At 58.9% G+C, this 25,099-nt stretch overlaps 1 protein-coding gene across 16 annotated transcripts in view; it reads right to left on the bottom strand.

Annotated features, from left to right (window-relative positions):
* Positions 1-602: 602 nt before the first annotated feature.
* Positions 603-25,099, bottom strand: part of AHDC1 (AT-hook DNA binding motif containing 1) — a 66,138-nt gene continuing 41,641 nt past the window's right edge. For 7 of the 16 annotated variants that reach the window (XM_064589687.1, XM_064589689.1, XM_064589688.1 and 4 more), the window contains 5 exons: positions 23,243-23,421; positions 17,974-18,085; positions 17,809-17,846; positions 12,502-17,400; positions 603-2,646 (listed from right to left, as the gene is read on the bottom strand). In XM_064589687.1, coding sequence (XP_064445757.1) covers positions 12,545-17,326 — 4,782 coding nt within the window. In that variant the 5' untranslated portion in view covers positions 17,327-17,400; positions 17,809-17,846; positions 17,974-18,085; positions 23,243-23,421 and the 3' untranslated portion in view covers positions 603-2,646; positions 12,502-12,544. Of the gene's footprint in view, positions 2,647-9,483; positions 11,245-12,501; positions 17,401-17,808; positions 17,847-17,973; positions 18,371-23,242; positions 23,422-23,672; positions 24,111-25,099 lie in introns of those variants that run through there. The other 9 variants (XM_054513046.2, XM_064589694.1, XM_054513048.2 and 6 more) reach the window with 7 other exon arrangements.

Genomic DNA, 25,099 nt, shown 5'->3' with positions numbered 1-25,099 from the left:
CCCAGAAACTGTAGCTCCACTCTCTGCAGTGAATCCCATCCCTCCTCCAAAACCCTCTTCAAGTTAATGAGCCCCCTCGCTGGGCTATAATCACCTCCCTAAACTCCCATTTCCTTCGTGGGTCGTCCCTCCCAACCCCCACCAATTCCTGGGCACACAAGCTTTCACTGCCCTCCGTCCCCATTTCAAGTAAAGCTCCAGTCCCTTCCACTGAATTCCCCCTCCTGTCCCCTTTCCTCACTGAAACTCCTCTGGGCACCCTCAGCAGCCCCCAATCCTGCAGCCTGCCCCCACCTGGACAGCGTCCCCAAGCTTCTACTGCTTCCTCAGCAGCGCTGAGCACACTTATTTTCTCCCTGCAGGCGATTCATGGGGCTGAAAACAAGCTTCTCTTGCCTCCTGCACTGGTTCCGTCCATGCCACCTACTTCAACCAGCCTCCGCCGGGCCCTCTCCCAGTCCTCCCCGCTCCGCACCAAGTGTCTAACTACGTATGGTGGCCGCCTGCCCCCCACCCCCACCCCCAGGCCTTTGCACACGCTGTTTACTCCTCCTGGAACAAAGACCCCCTTCCCGACCCTTACTGGGTCTTCCTGCTCCCTGCCCCCACGTGCAGCACCATACTGGATTGTAGCCTTGAGCTTCGTGTGGTCGCCTTTGCCTCACCAGGCAGTGAGGTGGCAGTGACTTCATCTGAGTTGTTGGGGATGCAGAGAGGGGGCTTGGTGGGTGGATAAGCCTCACATCCAGCACAGAGGCTTCAGTTTTGGGGGACTGTTTTACTTGAATCCTCTGATGTCCTCTTTCAGATAGGGGTCCCCAGAAGCTGGCGGTCTGTGTCTCCCCCTCAGAGGGTTCCTCAGACTCTCCTAAGGCTGTGTGGGCCCCGTGGAGCTGTCCCTCGGGGTCCCCCTGATCTTCAGTGGGGAGACACAGAGCCACATTCAGCAGAGGTTTAACATGAAGCAGATCTATGGGAAAAGCCGCGTGTTAAAGACCAGGCTGCCCCAAGTGGGCATTATTTGATCAAGGGCAGCCAAAAGCTCCCAAGGTCAGGGAGTGGGGAACAATTTAGCCTTTCCAGGCCCACCAGATATAGGCACGGGATTGAGTTTTCTCAAACTTTGTATAAAAGTTTACAAATGCTGGGAGAAAACAGCCCCAGCATTTGGGGTTCAGGGGAAGGGGGAAGGCAGAAATATCAGGGTTACTGGCCTATCAACTCTGGAATTCGCACAGGCAGATAGATGCAGGTGCGTCAGGTGTGCTGGGGCAAAATGGGGGGCCTGGAGACTAAGGAGATCCAGGACCTGGGGTGAATGGGAGATACTCCAGTCCTTGTGGGAAAGGGGGTGTTCCACAAGGGTTCTTGGGCCAAGACGGCATGAGGGTCTCAAAGACAGGTGTCCCTGAACCGGAGGAGAACTGCAGGGCCCAAAGGCTGGGGTGCCACAGTGTAAAGGAAGGGGCTGGAGTCAAGAGACCTGGGATCCAGGATGGAATGAGAGGGTCTGGAAGCAAGGAGACTCGAGACCTGATTTATAATGGGGATCCCTCCAGGAAAAGAAATCTAGGACTTGAGGGGAGAAAAGGGGTTCAAGAGGCCAGCATCCCCGTACTTGTGGGGTCCTGGGGTGTGGGACACAATAGGGGTTTCAGAATCAGGGGAGACCCAGGACCAAGGCCAAGGATCTAGGAGGCAGAATCCCTGGATCTGGGACATAATGCATGGACAGGGGCCACAAAGCCCTAGGGAGCAGGCTGGGGATCACGGCAGGGGAGACCCAGGGCCTGGGCTGTAATCTGGGAGGGGGGCGCGGTTCCCAGATGCAAAGCTGACTCAGATCTCAGGCAGAAGGGAGACCTCAGAAGGTGAGAACACATGAAGGTATTTCCACTCAGGGGAGCCAGTGTCTGGTAACAAAACCCAGCCATGCCTCTTCCATTCCATCCACCCTCACTCACCCCCTTTCACAAGACACGAGGTGGGTTTTTTTTTTTTTTGCTTTTTTTCATTTCTTTTTAATACAAACTTGGATCTTTGGGTGTGTCCTGCCAAAACAGAAAACAACAACAACAACAGAAGAGAAAACCCAAAAGAGTGAAAAATAAGAAAAAAAGGAGAAAAAAAAAAAAAAAAAGCTCCCGCAAGAGGTTCTGCCCCCTCCCCCCCACCATGCGAATTTGCACACCACGGGACCACAGCAGGTTTACAGAATGCAATATACAATCCACGATTTATAATAAAACAGTATATACAATAAATAGGATATTGTTCATTTTTGTCAAACGACCTGTAGATAAATTTCTCAGTGCATACTTGCAGGGGCTCTGGACACCTCGGGGCCCCGCTCGCAACCTCTTGCACACGCTCGCGCTCTCTCTCTCTCTTTTTTTTTTGTCTTTTTCTAAAACTGTGTTTTGTTTTTAAGTTTTGTACATTTTTAAAAAGTATTTACAATTGCTGGTTTTGTGCAGAAAGGGCTCACCTTCGGCTTCTGCGTGGAGGAGATGGGCGGGGAGGGGTGGGGGGGAGATGGTAGTGCAAGGGAGGCAGGTGGGGTGGGGTGGGAGGCAAAGGGGCAGGCGCTCCTGCCAGAGGACAATGTGGACGCTGGGAGGGGTCTTGGCGTTGGTTTTCTGAAAGCTGCAGAGAAACACAAAAGAGGAGGCGGAAGTTAGCAGTAGGCACAGACATTGAGCTCTAAGAACAGAGAGGCTAAGAGTGGGACCCCCACCCAGTTCCTACCAGGATTCTGGGAGAAGCTACCCACATTGTTCCTTCTCCCAGAACACTCCAAATAGCCCCTCATGAGACAATGGACTGTTTCTCGCCTTCTCTGAACTCAGTTTCCCCATCTGTAAAATAGGCTTGTATCCACGGCCTGCCTCAATGAGAGGTAAAGGAGGCTCTGGGAGAGGAGTTGGGGTTCCAGGCAGTGCAATTTGTTAAGGACTTGGGCTCTTGAGTCAGACACAGCTGAGTTCAAATGCCAGCACCACCCCTGGACAGCTCCAGGACGCTGGGCAAGTCCGTGAATCTCCATGAGCCTCAGTTTCCTCATCTGTAAAAGGGGGATAACCAAACTATCCCGTAGGTTTGTTGGGAGGATTCAGTGGCTTAAGGTGGCTTAAGCCTGGTATAGGAAATGTAAGAAATGATGCTGATTATACATCATTATTATTTTCCTGGGGCCTGGGCCAGGTAGGTGCCCCAAGCCTCAGTTTCCTCATACAACAATGAGTTTAGTCATTCCTCCAAGCGAGGCTATTGTGAGGAATGACGCAGTGGGGAGCACAGGGCTTGACCACAGCACAGGCATGAACTGCACACCCGAGCACTTTCATTTCTTCTAATTCCAACCCTTTCCCAGTCCCCTCCGATGCCATTCGGTTCCTTCCAGAGGCAAGGTGACTGGGACGTCTGTCTGAATAAAGGAATAAAGAAATGGCCCAACACAGTACCATCTGTGTTTGGCTGCTGAGGCTCAGAAACTTCCATGTTCCCAGTCCCTACAATCGCCAGACAATGGAGGTCTGAAGTACCCCTTCTCCAGGCCTCCCCACCCAGAACCCAAGGCTTGGCTGAGGATGGCGGGAAGATGCCCAGAGGGACAGGGATGGGCTTGGTTATGCTCAAGACCCACAGTCATGAACCTGGCGCTTTCAGAGTCCTGGCCTCCTTGAAGAGCCCTGAAACTCCTGTCCCTGCACTTGGTGAGTGACCAGCCCACCCGAATTAAGGTGTGGGGGGTGCTACAACTGCCTTCTAAGACCCCTTAGGAGAACACCCCCCCTCCCCGACCCCTGCAGGAAGCAAGCGGCCACAGAAAGCCTTTCCTCTCTTGTCCTTTCTTGGCTTCCCTTCCCAACAGGGCCACATTTAAATTCTGCTCAGCCTCGGCTGCTGTCTGCTGGGCAGTCAGCCCTGGGGAAGACTTTTGTCCTGAGGCTGGACTTGCCAGGACTACCCCCCCCTCCCCTCCCGCCCCCCCGGGGCCAGGGGAACCAGGTGGGCTCCTGAGAGGTAGGGGCAGCGCCCATCCCCGTCTATGGGCCCAGGCGGCCAGCAGAGGCAGGAGGGAGGGGAAGGGTGGGGGCTGAACCTGTGTTAAGCTGTCAGGTTTCCTGGGGGTGATGGAGGATGGAGTATTAGCCGGAGGGGGAAGAGGTGCGCCTGTTAGGGTGTAGCTGAATTAGAACCAGGGGAATGGTAGGAAAGCAGCAGCTCTTGGGCCCAGGGATGCTGCTGGGATGGGTGTCAGTCCCCCAGTTAGGGTGATGAACAGGAACAGCTGGAGCCGGAGGCCGGGTACCCAGTAGGGCACAGGACTAGTGTAGCTGGGGGGCGGGAGGCGTCTACTGCAGGTGGCAACAGCTGCTGCGCTAAGGAACCTCTGTCGGGGTGACACGTATAGGGTGCTGGCGTGACGAGGGAGGGGGTGACTCAGCCCCGGCTGCCCCAAACCACTCGGCAAGTGGACTGTACCGAGCCCCAGCCTTCCCGGCTCGCTCCCCCCCCCCCCACAAGGGCCCCAGGGCAGGCTGGGAGCCTCTGCACAAATCCCTGTCACCCCCCGCCCCCTCCGGCCCTTCGCCACTGCCAGTGACCCTCTCCAAGCCAGGTCTCCATGGTGATCTCAGCCCAGCAGGCAGCTCCTGCCAGAACCATTCCCGCGGTGCCGGCAGCCAGGCAGCAGGGAGGCTTTCTCTCCCTCTGCTCAGCCCTCCCTGTCTCACCTTCCTCCTCCCTCGGCCCTCCCCACCTCTCGGGACTGGGCCAGAATCTGGGGGATGGCGGGGATGGTGAGGGGGGATGGCGGGGATGGTGGGGGGGTGGTGGGGATGGTGGGGATGGTGGGGGGGTGGCGGGGATGGTGGGGGGGGTGGCTGGGGACAGAATCAACACCAGAGGTTCCTGAGCCGGGAGAAGGGAGGATGCCCGTAGCCCCGAGCGACCCTGACCGCACTGGGTTCAACTCCACAAAACAGAACTCAGGCTGCGGTGCCAGGCGGCCCCGCGCTGGGCACTGGGGACAAAGCGGCGGAGACAGATCTGGCCCCTGCCCTTGAGGGGCTCACGGAGCCCGGAGGGAAGCAAAGCAGACCCCAGAGCAGGCAATTCCAATGCAGGGAGATGGGGGCTATGCCAAGGGATGCCCTGGGGGGGGGGCTCAGGGAGCACACCGAGGGGGCACCTAACCCGGCCTTGGCAGGAGGAACCCTGGCTCTTCGGGCCACTGCTGAGCGCGGCGCCCAGCACACGCCGGGGCCGGGACGGCGGGCTGACCGAATGCCAGAGTGGTGAGCAGGGCGGCAAGGTCCCGCTCAGGGCTTGCACCCCTCCAGGACGCCTCCTTAGACCACCCCGTTACCATAGCTACCGGGCCACTTCTCCTTCCCTTCCCCGCTCCTCCAGGGCAGAGGCCTGTGAGTGGTACCTCCCTATCCCCAAAGCCAACATGCGCCCCCTCGGCGCCCAGGACACCAGCCATTGTTCCTGAGACTTAGCCTTTCAGTGCCTCTATGATCGACAACCGCAGAGCCACATTCCGCGGCGGCCTGGCGCTCCAGCGGTTTCGCTGGCCGAGGTGCCCGGCCGAGGTGCCCAGGCGCCAAGTGGTCTCTGCCTGTCAGAGGAGGGGCTACGGGCATCCTCCCTTCAAGGAGCATCAAGGGGTAGCTGAGCGGGCGCTCGCAGTGCTGCGGGTCATGTAGAAATCAGGCTGTCCTCAGAGAGCTGCTCTCCCCCCAAAAGGAGCACATGTTCGTGCATTCATTTAAGCGACCAGCAGACATGGATTCACACCCACCAACTGCCAGGCCATGAGCTACAGTCTCGCCTCCACCCTCTGGTCTCTGCCCTCCAGAAGGGCGTCTCAACGTCAAATAAGGCAGTGGAGCAGAAGGCAGAGAGGATGCGTGAGGGTTTGAGACGGATCTGCTGTGTCACCTAGAGCAAGTCCTTTCCCTCTCTGGGCTAGTCTCTATGTAAAGTAGGGGGTTGAACAGGTAATGGGAGAGATATTCAGGCCCCAGTGGGGTCAGAGGCAGACCACAGCTGCCCAAAGGCTGATCCACCTCCTCTTGACATTTTCAGGCAAAGTCAGGCCTGTAGGTCCCTCAAATGTGGAGAGAATACTGCTTCCCTGGGTCTCCGACCACACTTGACACATGGGGGACACCCTCTGGTAGGATGGACTGGCTGTAGGGTGTGGGTGTGGCTCTCCTCCCCATTCCAGACAATGTTTTCAGAACCTGTGTCCACCCGTGACCAGAGGCACTCCTGAAACTCTAGCTCACCAGCCATTCCCTCCTTAAGGATCTTTCCCCACCTCCTCCACTGCTGGGCATAGAGAGGGACACTAGTGGGACACAACAGGGTTCATATCCACGGTCTCCCACCTTGCAGAGCTGCATACTGCTTACCAGTCCTAGGAGACTCTACGGCCAACACCCACACTCTCTGCCTTCCTGATCAGAGATGCCTCTGTAAAGACAGGCCCCAGTGATGGCTATGTGTTGGGCATGTGACTGATCACCAGGGACCCTTCCCGGCTCTATCATTCCACTCCTGCCAGGGTGGCTGTGTGTCTTTGGGGGAGTCCCCTTCCCTGTCTGTAAACTGCGCTTTAACCTTTGGAGCTCTCCAAGGTTGTACTTGGAGAACTCCAAAAACCTAGGTAGCCTGCAGAGTCTAAATTTGTTTATTTATACACCCCACCCCCTGCCCCATTTTAGGAGCCTATCTGAGGACAGCGACGGTGACAGAAATGGTCTCCTACCTACTCCCAGTGCTTGCCCTTCCTCTCTCAATTCTCTCTAGTCTACATGCTTGTCTTCAAGGCAAAAAACAATGTCCCAGGCATGATGTGACACCGAGGAAGATGGGGAACATGCACAGAGATGAGCAACCAGCCTAAAGGAGCCGATGATGTAGTGAGGACATTCCCAGGAAGGGTTGCATGGATGCATAAAAGGCTAGAGATTAAGTGGGCCTGGGAAGGATCCTGGAACGCTTCTTGGAGGTGACGCCTGAATGAAAGATAGGAACTGACAGGTGGGAGATGGATGGTGGGCAGCAAAGGGCAGCCCAGGCCAGGGATAGCTCGGGGAAAGGCACAGGGCACACTGGGGAAAGAAAGCTCCCTCCTAATTCCACATTCTAGGGCTGGAAAGGGAGGGTGTGTGAGGAGGTCAGGGCAGAAAAGGAAGACCTGAATACCTGGAATACCAGGCTAGTGGCTGGGCTGTTATTTTGTAGGCAAGGAGACTGGAGAGGCAGGGAGCAGGGGATGCAATCGACAGATGGTAAGCAATGGAGGCATAGGAGCGAATGGGTTGGAATCAATTCATCCAATAAATATTTGGGGGGCTCCAGACACCACGCATCCGGAAATGCTGAAGAACAAGCACTTTGGTGGCCATAATGAGGGGAACGGACTGGGGTTGGGGGCAGGTGTCAGGGCAGAGACATGGCAGCCACCAGTTGAATGACCCAGGGTTACCGCTTCTGATGCCTTAAATTTGTTCAAGACCCATTTTCTTTTCTTTTCTTCTTCTTTTTTTTAATCTTGGCTCTATGCCCAGCGCGGGGCTTGAACTCATGACCCTGAGATCAAGAGTCGGATGCTTAACTGACTGAGCCACCCAGGCGCCCCCCCAAGACCCATTTTCTGGCTCCAGGAAGCTCTTGCTGCCTGCCCTGCTCGTGCTTCAGGAGGGCGGTCCCCAGTACTTCCAGGGGACCTAGTTCAGTCCCTGCCCTGGAGAATGATGCCCACTTGGAGACTTTCAAAGGACACCTGTTTATAGGCTGTAAACTCCATGAGGGCAGGACACTGCTGGTCTCGTTCAGTGCCTGGCCCTGGGCAGGTGGCTGGTTCATGTGCGGTGAACACAGAATTAACCTACTTCCCCCCCCCCCAGCACAGAGGGCGTTATGGCAGCAAAAGTGATGACAACAAAGATAGCAAATCTACCTCCAGAAAAAACCATGATGTATTTACAAAGTCATGAGGCACCGAGAGAGGGGACTGGTGCGAGGACCTGCACGGGAAGGGCTTCTAGTTGACCTGGGTCGGTCATTTAGAAGTCTGGGTCCTGTTGCCCATCAGGCTTCAGGTCCCATGGGGGGGCGCTGGTGACTTCCCTTGCCTCTGGGCCCCCCAGGGAGGAATCAGCCAGGGCCAAAACCTAGGTGGTGTTTCATATCTCCCTTTTTTTTTTTTTTTTAAGATTTATTTATTTATTTGACAGAGAGACACAGTGAGAGAGGGAACACAAGCAGAGGGAGTGGGAGAGGAAGAAGCAGGCCTCCCGCCGAGCAGGGAGCCCGATGCAGGGCTTGATCCCAGGACGCTGGGATCATGACCTGAGCCGAAGGCAGACGCTTAACGACTGAGCCACCCAGGCACCCGTTTCATATCTTCCCACCAAAGGACCCAAAACCACACTAGACACAAAATCCTTCCTAGGAGACAACAGGGGCAGCAGGTGAAGGGAGGCTGGCTACCTACAGAGTCCTGAGCGAGGAGGAAAGGGTCAGGGATGTGTGTGAGTCACACAGACTGGGTGACAGAATTCAGCTGGTGGGAGGCATTTGTCCACCCATGTACCAACCACTGACTACGTGCTTACTGTGCACCAGGAATTGGGCTAAGGGCTTCATGGGTAATCTCATTAATTCTCACAAGAGACACAGCAAGGTGATGTGACTCACCGGGTCACGTAAGTGGTAAGGGATGGAATCAGGCTCCGCACAGAGGCTGTCTGTGCCTACAGGCGTGCTCCTTGCCACCACCCTCCAGTTTCAGAGCCTCACTCCCTTGGGCTCTTCTGGGTCCACAGGGATGTGGGGAGATGGGAGAGGAGGAGCAGGAGGGGGCATGTTCACAGAGAGATTGTATTTCCAGGAAATGAGGGCTCAGAACAAGAAGGCCTAGCCTGAAAATGGCCGTGGGAGAGGCAAGACATGGGATGGGAGGGAGGACGGCCTCAGAGAGTGCGAAGAGAGGCCCACAAGAGACAGGGCAGGGAGGGCTGACCCCTGATGTGAGGGCTTCTTGCTCAGAGCCAGAGGCAAGATCAAGTGACCTCTTGAGGTTTCAAGACACAGAGAGACAAAGCCCAGAGCAGCTGGGGCCTGGCCCAGGTCTGGGCATGCCTGCTGACCCTGGTTGGCCGGTGGCCTTGGAAACTGCTTCCTGCTCCCGTCAGGCCCCAGGCTGGTGTAACCTTGGAGGACCTGTGACATTTCTCTTGGCCTCAGGTCCACGCCTGAGGGGGAATAGGGAGGAGAGGGGGACTCAAGATTCCTGAGTGCCTTGGAGGGCCCTTCCTGATTGCACAGGGTCTAGCAGGGCTGGATCTTTGGCCATGAGGGGCCCAATGTGGAGTCAGTCTCCCTGGCTCCGTTTTCCACCTAAGGGACTGGAGAGGTTTGCCCCCGGCCCGAGCGCTCCCCACCCTCTACCCCTTCCCTCTGTCCCACCAGCTCAGCTCTCAGACCAAGGGCGTCCCACATTCCCCACTCTAGCTCCCCTGAGCTTTCCTCTTCTAATTCACAGTGGGGTGTGACCCTCCCCTTGCCCACAGTTCCCTCTGCCTAGAACACCTTTCCCCTCAAGCCTCTGTCCATCCAAATCTTGCCTATTCTTCAAAGTCGAGCTCAAATGCAGCTTCTTCGAAAGAACTTCAAAATCCGTTTAAAATGTCAGACCCAGAAACATTTGTAGGGAGTGTCCAACCAATCTGTCATTTTGCAGATGGGGAGTCAGCGGTGTGGGGTATTGGAATGGTATGGCAGGGTACCCAGGTTCTGGGGGGGGGGGTGCAGTATTGGGTTTGAATCCCGACTCCACTGGTGACTAATTGTGGATCCCCTGGCAAGGTTCCTAGCTGCACCTGCTTGCTCCACTCTCCGATGGGGTGGGGGGGGAGCGGGCATTACCACCTCCCAGCCTGCTGTGAAGGCTCAGTGCGGCAGTGTTGCATGAAGGGCAAAGACGTGTGTCCCTTTTCTCACCAAAAGTTCTGAGAGATGACCTCTGACCCTAACACCCACCTTCCTGGTACACAAGCTTTGTTTCTCCCCGCCTCTGGGCACCTGCCACTTGCCACCAGCTGTTCTCAGGTTCTTCGTGTACCTGCCTTAGCCTCCTGGGGTGGATGCTGAACTCTGAGGACAGGACCACGTCTGCTTTGTCTCCTCCATGCCTGGCACCCGGACAGGCAGCGAGAGGCTCAAGGTGTGGGGTGGAGCCGAACCAGTTTCTCCAGCGGCCCACGTCAAAACGCTCACTGCCTGAGATGACCGAGGTCGCCCTCCTTCAGCACTTGCCCTGTGGTGTGTGTGTGTGTGGGGGGGACCTTCTAGCTGGTAACTCTTCAATGGCTCCCCACTGATCTTGGAATATGGTTCAAACTCCTTCCGGTGCCCTGCCTGCCTTGCCCACTCATTCAGTGAGGAATTACTGTCCTCTTATCGGTTCCTCAAGTTTGAGCTCCTTCCCGCCCCAGGGCTTCACCCACTGCTGTTCCCTCTGCCTAGAATGTCCTTCCCACTCCCTGTCTAGCTGATGCCCCTTCATCCTTCAGGCATCAGCTTCAGGATCCAGTCAGCCCGCTGCAGGTTCCCACAACCTCCTAGCTATTTCCTCTCTCGCGGTCCTTCCTATCGTAATCTTCACCAAATTCCTTCGTGTCAGTCTACGTACTGTCTCTCTCTCTAAACTGGAAGCCCCCTGAGGACCAGGACCTCATCTGTGGTGTTCACTGGGGTGCCCCCCCCATGCCTGCTTCACGGTGGGTGCCGGACAGATGTCTCCAGAACAACTGAATGCATCAGTCTGAGGACAGCGCTGTCAACTCCCAGCCCGGAGTGGAGAGTGTGGCCAGAATGTGGGGCTGGATGGCATCCCAGTTCCTTCTGTGTTCAGGCCTCACTGGATGGTTCCATTATGTATCTCACTGAGCTGTGACCTGCTCAAACACCCAGCCCCCACACTCGTTTTATTTTCCCATCCAGAGCCCAGGAGGAACGGTTTTTGGATTATTTCACATTTCTGGATTATCCAGGAGACATCTCCCCTCCAGTGAGAAGGATCAAGAGTTTGACATTTTAAACCCTAAGCAGCTTCTCCCTGGCCTGCTTCAGATCTGCAGCTCTGCTGCTTGCAGTGAGACGCACGGGGAATGGGAGGCCATTTTAATCTTGGCCTGGCTTCATTAGGAGGAAAATAGGCTGCCAAAAAAAAAAAAAAAAAAAAGTTTGGTCCACTGTCTATGCTACACAGAATTGCAAAACCTACGAGATTATCAAAGTTGAATTTCTTGAACAGATGGGGAAACAGAGGCCCAGGGCTGGAGGGAGTAAAAGCATGGTCAAGGACATGGAGCATGTTGGTGGCCAATTGGGGAACGGTCCTTCCCAGGCCTTCTGATTGCCACGTGCTGCCCTTTGCCACCTTCAGGCACCAAGGGACCTGGGGTCAGGCAGAAAGGGGATAATAAGTTTCCACTGACACGACTGCAGGACCCTGAGTCACCCTGGCCTTGAATGACCTCCCCAGGGCAGGGATGGGACTTTCCAGGAGCCCTGCTATTCCTTCTCCAGGAAGAGGCACTCCCAGGAGGCTGCCGTGGCAGGAGGGGTGGAGGGTGAGGGGCTCAGACAGGCCCCGAGGCCACTTCCCCACCACATCTGAGGCAACTTTGTGACACCTCTGTTGTCCCAAGAATGGGATGTGATGGGCCAGTTGGGGCTGTATTTTCTGGAGCGCCTTGGGCTTCGAGAAAATGATTCTTCCGACCTTGTCCCTTTTTACCCATTTTGGGGGCATTTTTCCCTCTTTTATTTTCCTTAAACAAAATCTTGAGAATACCAAAACTTTGATTCCACCTCATGAGGACACACGCCTGATAAACACAGTATCTAAACATCTAGCAAAACTTAACCAAACTCTTGGAAAAGCATTTGGCTGCAGGAAAGGGACTGGCTTTTTCTAGGTAGGAAGTATCCTGCCTGGGGACAGACCCGCTGGGCGAGGGTTGTGAGGCACAGCAGGATCCCAGCCTCCCTTGTTCACTTCTGGATCCCTATCCCACCTGCCTCTGACCACTCTGAGCCCACACCTCAGGTCAAAGACAGTGAAAAATAATCTTTGGGTGGGCGCCAGGAGACCAGGAAAGATACTTCAGGCCATTTTGTAAAGCCCTGGCAGAGTGTGACCAAGACACCGTAACCACACCCTCAGCCTGGCCCCCACCAGAGTGCATCTTCAGGTCTTCTTCCTGAAGACTGTCCCCAACATCTAATCCCGGACGCCTTCCTGAATCCCACCTTCCTCTTATCCGGGGTCCCCGATGTTGTCCTTAAATCCTTCCCGCTCATCACTGTACGCCTTCCCCTTGCCCAAACTCTGATGTCCTCATCCCCCACCCCAGCCCCGCCGTCGCCTGCCCAGGCCTCCGCCCGCTCCACCCATAGCCCCGGACTCACCCAGGAACAAAACCTCGAGGTCCAGTCGGCACTTCAGTTGGCACTACAGGGAGGTGACGGTGAATGTGTCCTCAGGGTGAGGTTCCGCCATGGGCCCCAGGAAGCCGCTCTTGGGGCCCCCACCCAGGCCGGGATGCGCCTGCGGCAGAAAGCCTGGATACCTGTAGGCGGTATCCTGCAGGGGCAGCAGCGAGTCCCTCGGCACAGGGGACAGGGTCAAGTCACTAAGGAGCGGGCAGCCGTAGCCAGCGGCGGCGGCGGCAGGGCCACGGGGTGGGCCGGGCGGCCGGGCCATCTCCAGTGGCTCCTTGTCGGCCTTGGGTGTGGCCGGTGGGCTGGCCAGGTGTGGGGCACTGAGGCACGCGGCCTCCGTCCTGCCCAGGAAGTCAGCCAGCAGCCCCGTACCCACCTTCCCTTCATAGGGTGGGCTGCGGGCAGCCGAGCCCGGCGGGTACCAGTAAGCTGTGCCCTTGCAGCTGGGGGAGTCGTAGTGGGGCTGGCCCAGCGGCAGGTCCCGGCAGCTGAGGTGGGCCTGGGCTGCAGCCGCATGGCCCAGGCTGGCCCCCTGGAGCCCGTGCTTGAGGGGCTCACAGGCAGCCAGCTTTGTGGGGGGCGGCCGCAGCTCCTCCTTGAAACCCAGCGTGGGTGAGCAGGTGGGTGAGTAGGCCTTCTGCAGACCAGCATCAAACACTGTGGGTGGGTGGGCCAGAGGCGGGAAATGCTTGCCATCTAGATCAGGAGCACCCAGGCTGGGCGAGTCGCAGTGGAAGCCTTGGCCGAAGGTGCCGTCAGAAGGAGTGGACGGGTTCATGGAGTAGGGTCCCATGAAGTCACAAGGGTCTCGCTCACCCACGCTGAAGGCCCTCGACTGGGAGGGCAGTGGTGACATGCTGCTGTCCCCACTGTAGTAGTCCAGGCCGAGGTCCGGGCTGTCCTGGAACAGGGGGTTGACGGGCTGTGGCTTGGGGATGAACTTGGCTTTGGCGGCCGCCCCGCCCCGCTCCTTCTTAGCTGAGCAGGCCCCACCACCCCGTCCACCCCGCGGCTGCCGGGGCCCGGTGCTCCGTTTGGACGGGTAGCCTGAGGCGGTGGCCGAGGCGGATGACGGGAAGCCCAGATGTGAGGCCTCGAACAGGTCCACCTTCTTCCGCCGTCCGCGGCCCGGCTTGGAGCTGCTCTGGAAAAGGACGCTCTGGTTCCAGTTGTAGCCGGGGGCAGAGGATGCCTCGTTCCAGTCCATCATCAGTTTCTCCAGGCTGGACAGGCTTGACTGGCCCTCGCTGCTCGAGGCCTCGCTGTTGGCGCGCCGAAAGCCGCCGCCCACCGGCTGATTGAACTGGGTGCTGTCGGACGACGACTCGGAGAAGGTCTCGGACACAGCCGTCTGCTGCTTCACCTTCTGCGGCGTGTAGTTGGAGATGTCCAGGATCACGTTGGGCTCGCTGACGTGGCAGTCGAAACCGGGATTGTAGAGCTGACTGAAGGCCTCTGAGGCCCAGTCCAGGCCTCCATAGCCCTGCCGGAAAGGCCACTGAGAAGCCCCCGCGAACTGCCGACAGTTTTCAGGCGAGGGCTGGAAGGAGGAGGAGGAGGAGGAGGCGGCAGAGGCCGTGGTGCCCTTGGGTACCATGTAGCCGCCGGGAGAGACGGTGCTGGCCCGGCTGTCACAGCGCAGGGGCGTGGGGGCTGAGCCAGAGAAGGGGGCCCCCTCAGAGCTGTTGAAGAACGAGGCCTTGCTGGGTGGCAGGCAGGGGCCCCCCGTAGGCGGTGGGGCGTAGCCGGCGCTGTGGGCGCTGCTGGGGGAGGCAGGCAGGCTGTTGCCACTGCCATAGGCGAAGCTGCAGTCCTTGCTGTTAGCACAGTCCTGGCCCGTGAAGGGCTTAGCTGCGGCAAAAACGCTCTGTCCGGCCCCGTAGCCACCGTACTGAGGTGGGTAGGTGCTGGCGGGCGGGTGGGCGGTCGGGGAGCGGGCCACGGCCGACGGCGGGGGCGCCAGCTTCGGGAAGGTCTCGGCTGCCCGGCAGTCTGAAGTGGCTGGAGTGATCCCGTAGCTCGCCGCCCGGCCCGGCGGGAAGGTCTGGCGAGCGGGCAGGACAGGCTGGAAGGAGGGCTCCGCACCAGCCCCACTGCTGCCCACCGCCACTGGGCTGGCCTTGGCCCCCCGGCTGGGGAAGGTGGCCAGGCCCCGCTGGGCAGGCAGGGTGCTGGTGGGGGGCCCTGCGTAGGTGCCTGATGCCTTCCGGGACTCCGGGCGAGAGGCTGAGAGGGCAAAGTCTAAGAGGTCGGAGGAGTCATCCGAATCGAGCAGTGAGCGAAAATAGCCGGTGAAGAGGTTTTGGCGCTCCTGGCTGAGCTCGGCCTGGCCTGCGGGGGCGCCACCGCTGTAGTAGCTGCCGCGGCCCGAGGCCCCGCTCTCCAGCCCGGTGGAGGCAAAGGCCTGGGCCTCGGTCCCCTGGAACCCACAGTTTCGGCCGGCTTGCCCGCCTGGGTGCCCATGGTGAGGGGCCCAGCCGCCGCCCTTGTCCCCGGCCCACTCGGCGCCGGCCTCCCCAAAGCCCGGGCCGCTAGGCACCTGCTCTGGGAACAGAGTCCCATTCTTCCGGGACCGCCTCTTGCGCTTGGGCTTCCCAGTCATGGCGTCCACCTCCCCCCGGCCCCGCTTGCGTGGGTGCCCCAACTCGGTGAGGCTGGGGCCCCCGACGCCAGCAGCTGCCACTGCCACCACCTTCTTTTTCTTGCCAATGCCCTCGAAAAAGTCACTGAAGGAGCATCGGGCCGCCTTGGCGGCATGGCCCCCACCCCGGCCACCAAAACCGCCTGCTTTACCGCCACGCCGTCGGAAGCCCTGCACCCGGTGCAGGAAATGGGAGATGCTCTGGGTGTCGGGTGCCTGGTGTACCGACTCGGGCTCGCTGGGTGTCCAGCAGCGGGGGGGCGAGCAGCGCCCAGAGCACTGGCTCTGGCGATTCAGGAAGGCCAGCTTGGCCAGAACGTCGGAGTACTCGGCCTTACTGTCATTGGCGTCTGCCGCATACGACGGCTGCGGGGAGGCCAGCTTCTGCTTCCGCCGCCGCCGTTTCTTCACCTCCGGCATGGCCATGGTGGCCGCGGCCACGGTGGCTGCTTCGGCCGCGACCACTGCCGGCTCCTTGGGCTTGCCAGGACCCAGCAGCAGGTTCTTAGGAGGGCGGCCGCGTTTCCGCTTAAGAATAATGGGCATCTCCCCGGGGGGGAAGACCACCACCACGTTCCGTCCGTTGTTCTTCATCTTCAGCAGTGGCGTGGGCTCCGCGGACACGCGCAGGCCCAGCTCCTTGCCCTCCACGCTCAGACTGCTGCTCAAGGAGGACACCTTGTACGTGGTCTTGTTCCGCCGTCCCAGCGATACGGGGATTTTGGCCATTTTCACCACCATGCGCCGCACGCCCCGGCACTTGCCTTTGCGGCTGGGGACCCCTGGAGTCTGGGAAGATTCTGGCTCCAGCTCTGGGACTAGGCCCGGGCCTGGCAGGGCAGGAGGTGGTGGAGGCGGTGGTGGCGGGGGCTCGGCCAAGGCGGCCACCAGCCCTGTGGGCATAGGCAGGGGCAGCAGGCGGCCCTCCGGCCCGGCGTCTGCCTTGCGCCCCCGTCCAGCTTTCCGCCGGCGACACAGGATCTTTGGCCTATCAGTGCGCCGCAAGGCGTACTTGGGGTGACCCTCAGGCCCGTGGGGGCCATGGGGTGAACACAAGTCCAGGCGCAAGGGCTCGCCCAGTGGGCAGGGCCCCAGGGGCTGCTGGGGCTCCAGACGGCGGCCAGGGACGTCAAGCAACTTGGGCAGGGGGTCGAGTGCCTGAGGGTCAAGCAGCTGCGACTCCAGGGAGTCGGGCAGGGTATCCAGGGCCTGTAACGCCAGGCCTGGCAGCCCCAGAGGATCAGCAAGAGGTTGCAGGGGTGGCAACTCCAAAGCTTCCCCGAGCGGCTCTAGTGCCTGTGGGTCCAGGAAGCGGGGCTGGGGGTCCAGGAGCTGAGGCTCTGGCTCAGGAGATGGTGGCTCAAGGGCCTGGGCCTCCAGCAGCTGGGCCTCGGGGCAAGTAAGGGAGGCCAGCTCGCTGAGGATGTCGGCATCTGCAAGTTCCGAGTAATCAGGGCCGTCTGGCTCAGGCTCCGGGGGCAGCCCGGTGGCCGCGGCCGTGGCCCCAGGACTATGGCCTTGGCCAGGCTGGGGACTGTCCCTAGGCTCGGGCTCAGGCTCATAGAGGGGGTGGCTGGGCCTCTCCGACTTGGAGTGGGGGGCAGCCCGCTCCTCGGGGCTGCGGATGCTGTTGGCCAGGCTGGGTGAGGAGAAGAAGCTATACTGCAGGTCACCGGGGGGCGGGGCAGGTGGGCGGCTGAGTCTGAGGCCACCGCAGTCCAGGTGCACGCCGCTGTGCTGCAGGTCCTGGGAGAGCCGTGTCAGGTCCTTCATGATGTCAATCAGCCGCACCACGGGACGCAGCTTCACCCGCCCGTTGTCCCAGCGCCGTTGGGAGCTGTTGCCGTCTCCCGCGGGGGTGGGGCAGCGGGCCTGTGAGACGGGACGGGCTGCCCTCGGGGGCAGCGGGTCGTCCCCCTTGGCAAGGACTGGTGGGCGCCGGGTGCTGGGGTCCCGGCGTGGGGGTGGGCGTGGGTTCTCAGAGAAGGTGTGGGCGAAGGCCTTGTCAGGTGGGCTGGCAGGGGGCCGGGTGGGAAGCAAGGGCCGTGGGGTGGGGGGGCCGCCGGGGTAGTACTTGGGCTCCCGGAGGTAGTCAGGAGAGCTGCACACGGCACTGGAAGTCACCACCAGGCCCTGGGGCTTCACACGCATCCTGACCTTGTCCTCCGCGGGCCGCCGGGCGGGGCCGGGGCGGACATGAGGGTGCGAGAAGCCGGGACCAGGACCTGTGGGGCAGGACGGGCGAGAGGGCCCTCACCGAATGTCCAAGACCTCAGCTTCCCACATCCTCCTCAGTGAGCCCGTCATCCCTCCTGGGAGTCCCCTCAAGCTCCGTCCCCCCCTCCCCCCCACCCTGTTGACTCCCAGCCTTTTCCTGAACCATCGCATGCACCAGGAACGCCTCAGGGGCCCTGGTTCCACTTGTCAGCAGCTCACCCACTTCTAGACCCTGGCTACAGGCTCAGGGAGAAGAGGATGCCTGCCTTGGCAAGGGAAAGCCATCAGCAGCAGGCTGGCGCGACCACTCCAGATCACACTTAAGGAGAGGGCCAGGAAATCCTATCCAGGGTGTAACCTTTTCCCTATTGCACCCCCCTCCCCCGGCCCATTTCAGGAGAAGCCTGGCCACTCACCCTCGGCTCTGCCGCTTGGGCTGTCACACTGGAGATCTCTGTGGGCAACAAGACAGGCAACAGCGGATCTGAATTGTCAGGTGGCCACAGCCCAACCACTCACTGCCCACCGGCCCGGTCTCCTCCACACACCGCCCCCAGCTCCAGTACGCACACCCGGCTGACCTGGGAGAGAGAGGGCCCCCGTGCCTGGGGGCTCTGCCAGGTGCTGGCTGTCAGCTGGGGGAGCTGTGGAGCAACTTCGGCCTGAGCCCAGGCCTCGGGGTGTGGACAGCGCCTGGAAAGGACCATCGCAGCTCAGGTTTAGTGAGCACCTACTGCGCGCCAGGCACTGGGCTGGAAGCTGTCCAGGCATCGTTTCACTTAATTCTTCATACAAATCCTGTGAGGTAGGGGCTATTAATAACCCCGTCTTGCAGATGAAGAAATGGAGGCTCAGAGATGAAGTAACATCATTCATTCATACACTCATTACTTATGGAGTGCCTACTTTGCACAAAGACCGGGTAGACAAACAGTGATCAGATAATCATAAATGATTTAATTATTAGTGGGATAAGAGCTGTAAAGAAAAAGTGAAGAGTGCCTCAGGTCAGAGGTGTGACAATCATACCAGGGAGTCAACAACAATAAAAGCTCACACACTTTGGGGACACTTTCTCTATTGCCAAACAATGGGCTGATAAGCACTTTATGTGGATTATCTCATCTAAGCCCCCTGCAAACCTGAGGTCAGTATGATTATCATCCCCACCTTTACAGAGGAGGAAACCAGCCACTGGAAGGTGGTGAGCACCACAAATTTCTGTCTGTCCGCTTCTGTGTTTACCTCCCAACACCCTGATCAGCACGTGGCCCACAAGCATGCTTCAAGAAAGATTTACTATTTCTTATGAATGAATGAACGAGGTGCACAGAGCAATCAGCCCTGCCTTTCCCCATGTGGTTCTCTCTCATTCCTCTCCAGACCCAAAGGTGGGACCCAAGAAGGGTGTGGAGAGAGGGTGCGAGACAAGCATGTGGAGAGGGATGTTCTCTGACCCCTCTCCCACATTTATCAGCAAGGCCTTCTCTGACCCCCCTCCCCCCATTGCACCTCTGGCCACGGTCTGGCCCCTGCTGCGCGCTCTCTGAGTCCTCTCTACTTCCCCTTCACAGTAGCTATCACGATTGCAACCAACTACTTGTATGACTAGCTTTTCGGTGAGTCTCCCCCGCAAGTGTGGGCCCTTCATGGGCAGGCCCTGTGTCTGTCTTGTTTACCGCTGTATCCCCTGACCCCAGGGCCTGGGCTTTGGATGCTACATAAATATTTACTAACTCCCTGAGCTGGTCAGGGCAGAGCTGGGATTTAAATCCAGGCATGTGTGACTCCCAAGGGACTCAGGGCCCAGACCGTGGGGAGGGTCTTAAAGATTGACCCCGACCACTCCTTAGTGTTTGGCTCTGACCTGATCCCCAGGGTCAATCCCCCACCCCCGACACGTGTAGACTCCCACCAGCTACCATACCACCCAGGGCTGTCACCCCACAGGAAGACCACGGAGCCAACTCGGGGACAGGATGGTGTGGGAAGGAACACTCTTCCACTCCCCCGTGGTGGGCAGTGATTTGCAACATCCAAAGCATTTCCACACATATGACCCACTGAATCTTCCCAGCAACCCGGGAGGCAGGGCTGATTATCCCTGTGCTACAGAAGAAACAGGCTCCGAGTGGTGGTTGTGGAACTTGCCTGAAGTCACATAGCTGCAAAGTGGCAGGACTCCTAATTCTGCCCTAAGCCCAAAGCCTGCTTCCCCTCCCAGCTCCTGCAGCTTCCCTTCAGCCACTCCTGAAAGCGCTGCTCCTAGAGCTGAGGTCTAAATTAACGCTGGGAGGAACCTTAAAATCGCCAAGCCATTTGGCTTCCAAACCCTGGGCCTGGGGGAGCTGTGTAACATTCCAGATACCCAGGCCCTCGTCCAGGGGAGTCTGACTCACAGATCTGAAGGGACATCTGGGAATCTGTATTTTTAACCCGCTTCCCCATGGGTACCCTGTTCTGGTGCCACCTTGTGCTTTTCCCATTTTACAGATGAGGAAACTGAGATAAAAAGAGGGAAAGGGCCTTTGCCCCAGGTCACAAAACGGCATGGGAGAGAGAGCCCTTCCCTTGCTTATCCAGACAGAACAACCATCTGTCCACTGTCCCTTTTTGCTCGGCGGTTCCCAGGCCTCGGCTGCTCCTCACTGTCCTGCCCACTCCGTCACGCAGGGTCCTGCTCTCTCCCAGGCCAGGCTCTCTCGCCCGTTGCTCTTGCAAGAAGGACTGTGGGTAACAACCTCACAAAGGAGGGAAGGGGCGCACACCGTGGCATCTCCAAGTCCCATTTCCAACAGCATGGTTGACCCCTGGCTCCTCAGAGTCTTTCAGATGCCTCCCTTCCTGAGGGTGGGGCTCACCAAGCCTCCCTGCTCTGGAGACCTCCCCCTTGGGGCCCGAGGGTGTGATCTTGGCAGAAGGGAAAACCTCCTCTCCGGTGGTTGCTTCTGTTCCACCCACCCGTGAAGACCTTTGGGCATGTCCTCCTGCCAGACCTCCTGACTCTGTCCACGGCTCTCTCTTGCGGCCTCCAGGATCTGAGGGAAGCAGCCGGCTGCCCTCCCCACCACACCCAGGCGGCCATTTTCTTGGACCCCTCCCAAGGGCACCACCTATCCCATGTCTGTGAACAAAGTCAAAGGGGTCCTTCTGTCTGACAGGCTGCTTCTGGGTCAGTGTGTCTGAGCCTGCCATGGGGACACCCACGGGCTGGGAGGGGGCTGGGGGCCCCAACCTGCTGTGTACAGTGCCGGGAAGCGCCAGCCCACATCCTTGAGTCCCCAGCCCCACCCTCCCCCGCAGCGGCTGTGACCACCCCACCCCTTCCCCAGCCCGCCTCCCCCTCCCCCACCCCCAGCCTCCCCAGGGGAGCCAGGCTGCCAGCCCCAGCTCTCACTTCCGGCCTCATGACCCTCTCTCCAGCCTGCACACTCCTCCCCCCACACCATTTCCCTCCCAGCCCGGACTGAAGGCCCAGGGATGTCCTCAAAGGGAAAACAGTGTATCAAGGGGGCTATTACTACTGCTGGGAACCCTTCCCTATCACCTCCCTTTGGGGCCTTTATCCCTCAGGCCCTGCAGCACCCCTCTCAATCTCCTTCAGTCCTGTCCCACCCACCCACTAGTGCCCAAAGATCTTCTTCCAACCGGACTCCAGCCCAAAATCCTACCAAAAAGGACAATGATGAAAATGAAAATAATAACAGCAGCTGTCACTTATTTGGCATTTAAATAGAAGCACAGAGAGGTTAAGTGATGCGCTTGAGGACAAACAGCCAGGACACTGAAGAGCTGGAGTCTGAATTTAGGTTTGTTGAGCTCCTCCCGTGCAAACTTCTTCACTGTCCAAAGAGTCAGCTCCCTCCCCTGCAGCCTCCTCCAACAGTCCCAATCCTCATCACCAGTTCTAATTTTTGACTTCTAATCTACCCCCTCCCAGGTTCTTCATCCCCTCCCACCTCAGTCATCCAAACGCACTACCCTCCCTCGCCACTAGGTGTCCCCTTAGAGCCACCGATGCCCCCAAGGGGAAGCAAGTCCCGCCTGGCCTCCAGGAGTCATCAGCACCCCCCCCCCGCCCCCCGCACCAACAGTATAGCACACCCCACCCCACCCTACCCCCAGCCACACAGAGCTCCTTTGTGCAGCCCTCGCCCACCCCCTTCCTGCCCAGAGCGGGGCACCTGGCAAGCAGGTCTTCCCTAGACCCGCCCCCTGCCAGCCCCCTGCCCTGGGTGCCAGGTGTTGCGGGCACCACGGCCAGCTCTGGCTGAACCTGAGGGTCACCCTGCCTGGCGGCCCTCCCTTCCTCCCTCCGAGGTCACCCAGGGACTGTGCTTCCCGCCCTGCTCCACCCCCATCCCCTCCTGCCCTTGGCCCTTCCAGACTCCTGTCCTAGTCTTTCCTTCTGTCTCCCGGAGGACTCCCCTCCTCCAGCCCCACCAGGCCCTCCCCACAGCCTCTCACCCCCGCCCACCTCCTTCCCCTGAGAGCTCCTCGTTCCGCGCCCCCCCTCCCGCCCAGGTCTGAAGAACTCCTCCTCCTGGAAAGTTGCTGCTGGAAAGGAAGTGACTTCAGCGATTTGGCCACAAGGCTGGGCACTGCTGAGCCCTGCTCAGCTGAAGGCCTGCCCAGCCCACCTCCAAAGCACAAACGGAGCCACATGCACGCACCACCCGCAAGCGTGCACCCAGAACCCTGAGCGCCAGCTTCCCCGGTGACATGCGGAGAGATCCTGCATGCACATTCCACACCGTCCCAGTGTGCCCACACATCGGCCCAGTGCGTTCAGATTCCTGGTTATACATCTCTCCCTTGGGCACTAGAGCCCTGCACGCATGCACCATCCGGTGTGGCCCCCACCACACTCCAGGATTCCCACACCTACCCAGGACACACTCTGAATCCTGCACACTCACCACTCCCCTCTAGTACCTACACAGCCCTCAAAGGTCCCCCGGCCCAGGGCACTTATGTAACTCCTGCATACAGAACCCTGTGTCCCTAAAGACAGAGCCCTACACACACCGGTTTGCACACAAGCCTGAGGGCTTGCACACACGATGCCCTGTGCATTTGCAGCTGGGTACACAGAGCCCTGCATCCTCCCACAGCCACACCTCCCACCCTTACCATCTCAGGAGGCCCCACCCCTAGACCTCAGGCCCCAGGAATGCTCTTTTGGAAGCTGGGTGGAGTCCCCAGGCAGGCAGGGCTCTAGGGAGCTTCCTGGAGCCCGCAGGCTCCGTGTGTCAGTTCAGGGAGTTGCCTCTGCAGGGCAGGGCAGCCCCACCTGGCCTCCGTGGCTCTAGAGCCTGGGTGGGCTAATTGGGGCCAGGAGTAGGGAGGCAGGTCCTGCCCCCACCCCACCTCATCTGATGAGGGTGACCTGGCCTACCTGAACTACCCAGGTCCTCGCGGCATCTCACCTTGGCCTCCCAGCTCTCTGCTTCCACAGACCCCAGCAGACAGGGGTCCTGGGGGGCGGTGTGTGCATGTCAGCGGCAAACATCAAGTACTCGGTTTCCACCTCTGCCCTGAGTTCTGCTCACTGTCACAACCCCTTTCACTTCCCAGCTCTCTCAGGTCAACAAGGTGCCGGGAAGGGTCCCCAGGCTAGGAGGCAGGACTCCGGGGGACTTGCTGTGTAATCCATGGGCCTCAGTTCCCCTTTCTGGATAGTGGGGAGTTTTGGGTAAGTTGGGTTAATATATTTTGATTCTATAAAGTGCCTCTCTTTGGCCTAAGCTGGGAGGGGGGATTCCTGCTAAGACTGGGAAGTAAGTCCCCCTGATCCCCACTTTCTAGGGGTGGCCCAGGCACAGACCTGGCTTCCCCGTACATTGTTACCTGAGCAGGCTGTGTAGACAAGGTCTGGCTCAGCAGGAAAGGCCTGTCTTTGCCAGGGATTCTAGGGTGGTCTCTGCGGCCGCCTGAGAGTTGCCCCGAAACCGGGGCCCTCTGCACGCACTTAGCTGGGCAGGCTCTGGGGTCCAGGCCGATGGGTAGACAGGTAGGCAAGCTCCCATCTGTGGAAGCAAACACAACATCCCAGGCATAAGCATGGACACAGGATGAGCCAGATAAAGGGACCAGGAGGCTAGCCTGGATGGGGTCTACTTTCGAATACAAGGAAATCACCTACAACCTCATCTCACTGGGGAACTGCGAGCCTCTCTGTTGACACCCCAGGTTCCTGTTGGGAAGCAGTATCTTTGTACATGTAGGTACACACATGCATGAACAGGAACACGCATGCTATGGTGGAAAAGAACCTGACCTTTGGGAGCCAGACAGTCCTTGGCTCAACCCTCACTGCAGGATCTTGGGTAAGTCAGTTAACCTCTCTGGCTCTCAGTTTTCTCATCTGTAAAATGGGGAGATCTTATGAATGGGGAAGGAATGCTTTGGGTAGACTATATATGCTAACAGCTTATTTAGAATGCAGGTGTGAGAACCGCTGTTAAAAGACACGGGGAATGCAGATTTCCATGCGGGGTGTATGTGCAGCTGGCCCTTACTCTTCTCCACCAGCAACTGGTTATGTCTCGTTTTCTTTAATAACCATGGCCCTTCTCACCACCCTCCTGCTTCCTGCCCATTTGTCTGCCTCCCTGAGGTCTGTACTGGAGCCCAGAGGGGGTCTGGGAACCAGGCCTCATGGACTGCTCGTGGGTTCTGGTTGCCTGGGAATTTTTATGTGTGGTAGAGATTGCGCCTGTGTAAACACACGCTTGTGAGCATTCTGCTGTCTGGGTAAATACACCTGTATGTGGGCTCCTGGGTCTATTCAGTCTTCCGCACATTTCTAAATCCGCGTGTGTACATGTGTGTCTAAGAATGTACATGCATGGGACCCTACGTTTGCTCAGTTACGGTGTACGTGGTTAGTGGGGTGTGTGTGTGTGTGTGTGTGTGTGTGTGTGTGTGTGAGAGAGAGAGAGAGAGGGAGGGAGGGAGGGAGAGGGAGACAGAGAGGGACTGATGTGTACCTGGGTTCAGTATCCTCAGTTATACGTGTGGGTGTGTTTATCTGCATCTGTTCAGCTTTGTGTGTGTGCCCAGCTGAGCCTTGCTTGCACGCCTGCGAGGACACGGAAGCGTGTGTCTGCCCTTCTGGAAGCGCCCTGACCCCAGCTACGGCTGGGGTAGGCGTGGGCCTGTGTGCGTGCACACGCTCTGCCTGGCTCCCTGCATCTCGCTGTGTCAGGAGCTCGACGGGCTTCTGCCTGTCTCCGAGCGCCCTGGATGCCCGGGGCGGGGAGGGGGGGCTAGGGTGCGGGCGCGCGGCCGATCCTCCACTGTCCCTGCAGGCTTCCCATCTCGAGGTCTGTGACTGCGGGCACTGGTGTCACTGTGGATCAGTGTTCCCTCCTTCCTACCTCCTGCCTTTTTCTGGGTTGGCAGGGTCACGGCTGACAGTGTGACTGGTCCCGGCGTTCCCGTGGGTCGGTTTCGCTGGGGGTCAGCGTGCCCATGTGTGAGTCTGTATACCCTCGTCACTGGGGGCCTGCGTGTCAGTGGGTCCTTGGGCCACATCACTGTGTCTGTGCCAAAAGCACTACGTGTCAGTGTCAACATGTGTGAGAGGGTCCATGTGCCCCAGTGTGCCCGGCAGCACAGCCGAGCCTCCGTGTTCGTGCGGTACCTTTGTGTAACTCCTCAGGCCGTGCGCGCGCGTGCGTGTGCACTGCATGCAAGAGACCC

The sequence above is a fragment of the Mirounga angustirostris genome, unplaced genomic scaffold (genome assembly GCF_029215605.1).
Source record: "Mirounga angustirostris isolate CCGP_5_RB_7025 unplaced genomic scaffold, mMirAng1.0.hap1 SCAF_4, whole genome shotgun sequence".
Classification (NCBI taxonomy): Eukaryota; Metazoa; Chordata; class Mammalia; order Carnivora; family Phocidae; genus Mirounga; species Mirounga angustirostris.
Note: the sequence above shows the minus strand (reverse complement) of the source record. Positions and strands in the feature narration are given on the sequence as shown.